The sequence below is a fragment of the Carassius auratus genome, chromosome 3, assembly GCF_003368295.1.
Source record: "Carassius auratus strain Wakin chromosome 3, ASM336829v1, whole genome shotgun sequence".
NCBI lineage: Eukaryota > Metazoa > Chordata > Actinopteri > Cypriniformes > Cyprinidae > Carassius > Carassius auratus.
The window spans coordinates 15,347,674-15,352,593 of record NC_039245.1 but is presented as its reverse complement, the minus strand read 5'-3'; the positions used below and the strand labels follow the sequence as shown (position 1 = coordinate 15,352,593).

Sequence of the window (4,920 nt, the reverse complement as noted above, 5' to 3'; positions counted from 1 at the left end):
CTCGATCTGTGTGTGACTGCTTCGGTCTCTGTGCTCGACTCGTGCTGTCTGTCGTGATGGCGGCCGTGACCTCTCCTCTGCGCGCGTGTCGCGGGATCCTGAAGGAGATCCGGATCGCTAAAGGCTCCGGTTACAGAAACACTCTGGTTTATAAACATGTGCTGGAGCAGTTCAGGAGGAACCAGGTAATGTGAAGGTTACACCTCACGAGCGCGATCCCATCAGGCACCGCTCTGCCCGTGTTTACTAATACGTGTGCTTCGTGTAGCGGACTCATGTTTAACGTGTAGTTTATCTGTAACGTTCCTCGTGGCTTGATCGTAAGAGAATACTGTTTATTCTCCGTGTTTAGGTGCAGAAGTTAAGCTCGATTTACTGGAGCTCGGTCTTCCTCATAAGAACAGTCACCTGACTGATCTGTGTGTGTGTGTGTGTGTGTGTGTGTGTGTGTGTGTGTTTCAGGTGACCGGCGCTCAGTTCTGCCGGGCGCGGATGGACGCTCTTCACGCGGCGCGCACGTATCTCTGTCTGCTGACGTCCACGCGCCTGCACCTGCGCCTGCACGAGCGCTACCACGCGCACGGCGGTGACCGCGCACTCGAGCAGGTGGCGGGACTCGTGGGGCTCCGGCTCCCGACACAACCGGGCGGCAAAGGCTGGGAGACCTGAAGACACCCGATAGACTGTGTGTATGTGTGTTTGTTTGTTTGTGTGTATCTTGCCCGTGCTTCTTCATCAAATAAACTGAGTTTAAGCCAGAGTTGTGTGTCATGAATCTGTTGAATCACACACAGAGCACAAACCACGGATGAACACAGTCTCTGAAAGACACCGCTCCAGTGACTGATGAAATTAGGGGTGCTCCTAGATTAAATAAACAGAGCTTTCTTCAGTTACAGGAGAACTCAAGTGTGCAATGATTGACAACATGTGGTTTGATACCTTACAGCAGACATTGTGTAAAATGCTTTTTTTCAACTTCAAATTGTCTCTGGTGTTACTGTACCTTCTTTACAGGTGAAGATCAGTATATCATGTATATATTTTTATTTCTTTCAAATTAAACTAGATAAAAAAGTTTGTCAAGACAAACTTTAAGTTGGTTTGAGAAAGCCTGACCAGAAAGTTTGAAAAGTGAAAACGTGAAAAGTTTAAAAAGATTTAAAAGTTTAATTAGTTAAAAAAATACAGTGATTAACACATTGCTAGCATTACAAAAAAGTATCATTAGCATGATTAGCAAAGTTGCTTCCATGATTAGCAAGTGACTAGCATGATTAACAAGGTATCTAGCATGTCGCTAGCATAATTAACAAGTGACTAGCCATGTTGCTAGCATGATTAGCAAGTTACTAACATATCTCTAGCATGTTTCTAGCATGATTAGCATGCAACTAACATGTTGCTAGCATGATTAGCATGTCGCTAACATAATTAGCAAGTTACTAGCATGTTGTTAGCATTTTGTTAGCATGTTTCTAGCATGACTCGCGTGCGACTAGCATGATTAGCATGTTGCTAGAATGTTTCTAGCATGCGACTAGCATTTTGCTAGCATGATTAGCATGTTGTTAGAATGTTTCTAGCATGATTAGCATGTTGTTAGAATGTTTCTAGCATGATTAGCATGCGACTAGCATGTTGCTAACATGTCTCTAGCATGATTAGCATGTTGCTAGCATGATTTAAGCATGATTTGTTGTTAACATGTTTCTAGCATGATTAACGTGACTAACATGTTGTTATCATGATTTTACCATGATTAGCATGTTTCTAGCATGATTAACATATTGCAAGCATGTCGCTAGCATGTTTCTAGCATGATTTGCATGTTTCTAGCATGCGACTAGCATGTTGCCAGCATGATTAGCATGTTGCTAACATGTTTCTTGCATGGATTAGCATGCGACTAGCATGTTGCTAGCATGATTTTAGCATTATTAGCTAGCATGTTGCTAGCTTGTTTCTAGCATGACTAGCATGTGACCAGCAAGTTGTTAACATGATTACCATGTTGCTAGCATGATTTTAACATGATTAGCATGTTGTTAGCATGTTTCTAGCACGAATAACATGCGACTAGCATGTTGCTACCATGATTTTAGTATGATTAGCATTTTGCTAGCATGCGACTAGCATGATTTTAGCATGTTGTTAGGATAGATAGATAAATAGAGATAGATAGATATATAGAGTCATAGATAGATAGATATATAGATAGATAGATAGATAGATAGATAGAAATAGATTAGATGAGTTTGAATGAGTTTAAATTGATAAGCAACAAAGCTTGATTGAGTCTAATGGGATTTGGAGCTTGGGTCATCTGAACATCCTGTCAATGAAAGTCTATGGGATTTTTATGATTTATAATCTTCTTTTTTATGAAAATCATAAGTCCAATCAGTTAGAAAAGATATAGCACACCCGGTGGGTATAGGCTGAAGAGCTGGGTTGAGTTTGGAGTCTGTACAGTTAAAGCTCTAGGAGGAATTAGAGTTGCAAAATTTTGGGTCAGAAGAAGAAGAAGAATATTAAGTTCAAATAGGATTTCAGTAAGTTGGTAAGCCATACCAAAAGTGGACGTTTCTGTAACGTCACGACGGCCAACACAACGTCGAACTCAACCAATTCAATTCGGATGAGTCATTAACGACAATGAACACAACCGATTCCGAAGAGTTACACAGCAAACACAACCGCTTTCTCAAGCCAACTTAATATAACAATCTCCTTATTTCTTGCATTTTCGTTATTTTTCAGACATTTTGCCATACCAAAAGTGGATGTTTCTGTAGAATGACCCAGTCACATTCACAAGAGAGAACGCCACTGATGCAATTTGAATGAGTCATATTCACTACAGCGAACTCAACCAATTCAATTCAGATAAGTCACATTCACAACGGTGAACACAACCGATTCAATTCAAATGAGTCACATTCACGACGGCGAACACAATCGATTCAATTCGGATGAGTCATATTCACGACGGCGAACACAACCAATTAAATTTGGACGAGTCACATTCTCAACGGCGAACTAAACCAATTCAATTCAGATGAGTCACATTCACAACGGCGAACACAACCGATTCAATTCGGATGAGTCACATTCACGACGGCGAACACAACCGATTCAATTCAGATGAGTCCACTGGATGCGCTTAAATTCATCTGTGAAAAAGGGATGGAATCAATTTTTCCGAATGTTTTTGTACGCTTTTTTTAAGTAGGATTATGTATGACACTTCAAAAAGGTAGAATGATAAGGCTAATTTATATATGCCTTAACACAACCGATTCTGAAGTTACACAGCAAACACAACCGATTAGATTGAGATGAGTCACATTCACTAAAGCGAACACAACCGATTCGATTGAGATGAGTCACATTCACGACGGTGAACTCAACCGATTCAATTCAGATGAGTCGCCTTCACGACGGCGAACTAAACCGATTCAATTCAGATGAGTCACATTTACGACGGCGAACACAACCGATTCAATTCGGATGAGTCACATTCACGACGGCGAACACAACCGATTCAATTCAGATGAGTCCACTGGATGCGCTTAAATTCATCTGTGAAAAAGGGATGGAATCAATTTTTCCGAATGTTTTTGTACGCTTTTTTTAAGTAGGTTTATGTTTGACACTTCAAACAGGTAGAATGATAAGGCTAATTTATATATGCATGCCACTTTCTGAAACAACCTTACACAGTTTTGATAAGGTTAATAATGAACACAATGTTAATATAGCCTGCCTGTGATGAAATGCCGACTGCACACATACATGCTTAGTCTTGGGATTCCACAACTTCCCTTGATCATCCTCACAACTTATTGCTTGTAGCCATTTTGTCATCCTTTCCGGCTCTGTATGTTTATTAGGAAGGATGTAGAACTTCAATTCATAATTTGTTAGTTTATTGGAGCTACAGAACACGACACAGCAACTCTTCGGCGTGATTGTCCCGTCTATTTCAATTGGTGCCAAGGCAATGTTTTCCCCCACAGGCTAAATTCACATCACGTGACGGGGCGTTCCCGGGGGCGTTCCCAGACCAACAGTCTGTATCTATACTGTTAAACTTCTACAGGCAGTTGGCAGCAACGAATTAAAGGTTATGGCCAATTCTTAAAATTTACGAGCACGAATCTTTCGTGATTCGTGATCCCGCTCCGAACTCCCGAACTGATTCAAATGATTTGCGAACCCGCTCCGAACTCTCGAATTGATTCAAATGATCCGCGAAACCGCTCCGAACTCCCAAACTGATTCAAATGATTTGCGAACCTGCTCCGAACTCCCAAACTGACTCAAATGATTCGCGATCCCCATAACTGACTCAAATGATTCGCGATCACGCTCCGAACTCCCAAACTGACTCAAATGATTTGCAATCCCGCTTTGAACTCCCGAACTGACTCAACGCTTGGGATTTTTTTTATACTGAGTTTATAAACGTTGTAGAGAAGCATGCACCTTGGATAATTGTTAGGGTTAAGGGCAATCATCTTCCTTGGATTGACTCGGAATTTATTAGTCTCTTTAGGCAAAGGGACAAAGCATGGACAACATTTCGTCAGACAAAAAGAAATGCTGATTGGGAAGTCTATAGGCATTTGAGAAATTTGAGCAAAACAAAAACCCGAAATGCTAAGTCTAATTATTATAAAGAATGTCTTTCTTTTCATTATAAAAATCCTAAGCAATTTCTGAATAAAATTAAAAACATTATTAATATATCAAATAAACATTCAGTTAATCAAATTAAAGATAATAATAATTCATGACTCCTTAGCTATTGCGCAAGAATTTAATCAGCATTTTTTTTCAGTTTGGTCTACCTTATTTTCTGCCTCTTACTTGAATACTGATATTTGTAATGAGACTACATCATGTAATAGTTCT

The 4,920-nt window shown here is 40.3% G+C and overlaps 1 protein-coding gene across 1 annotated transcript; it reads left to right on the top strand.

The window, feature by feature from the left end:
* On the top strand, window positions 1-760 carry LOC113055778 (protein FMC1 homolog). The gene is made up of 2 exons (XM_026222138.1): window positions 1-185; window positions 463-760. Exons 1-2 carry the CDS (start codon window positions 57-59, stop codon window positions 667-669), a joined length of 336 nt encoding a protein of 111 aa, XP_026077923.1. The 5' UTR covers window positions 1-56; the 3' UTR covers window positions 670-760.
* The last annotated feature ends 4,160 nt before the right edge of the window (window positions 761-4,920 follow it).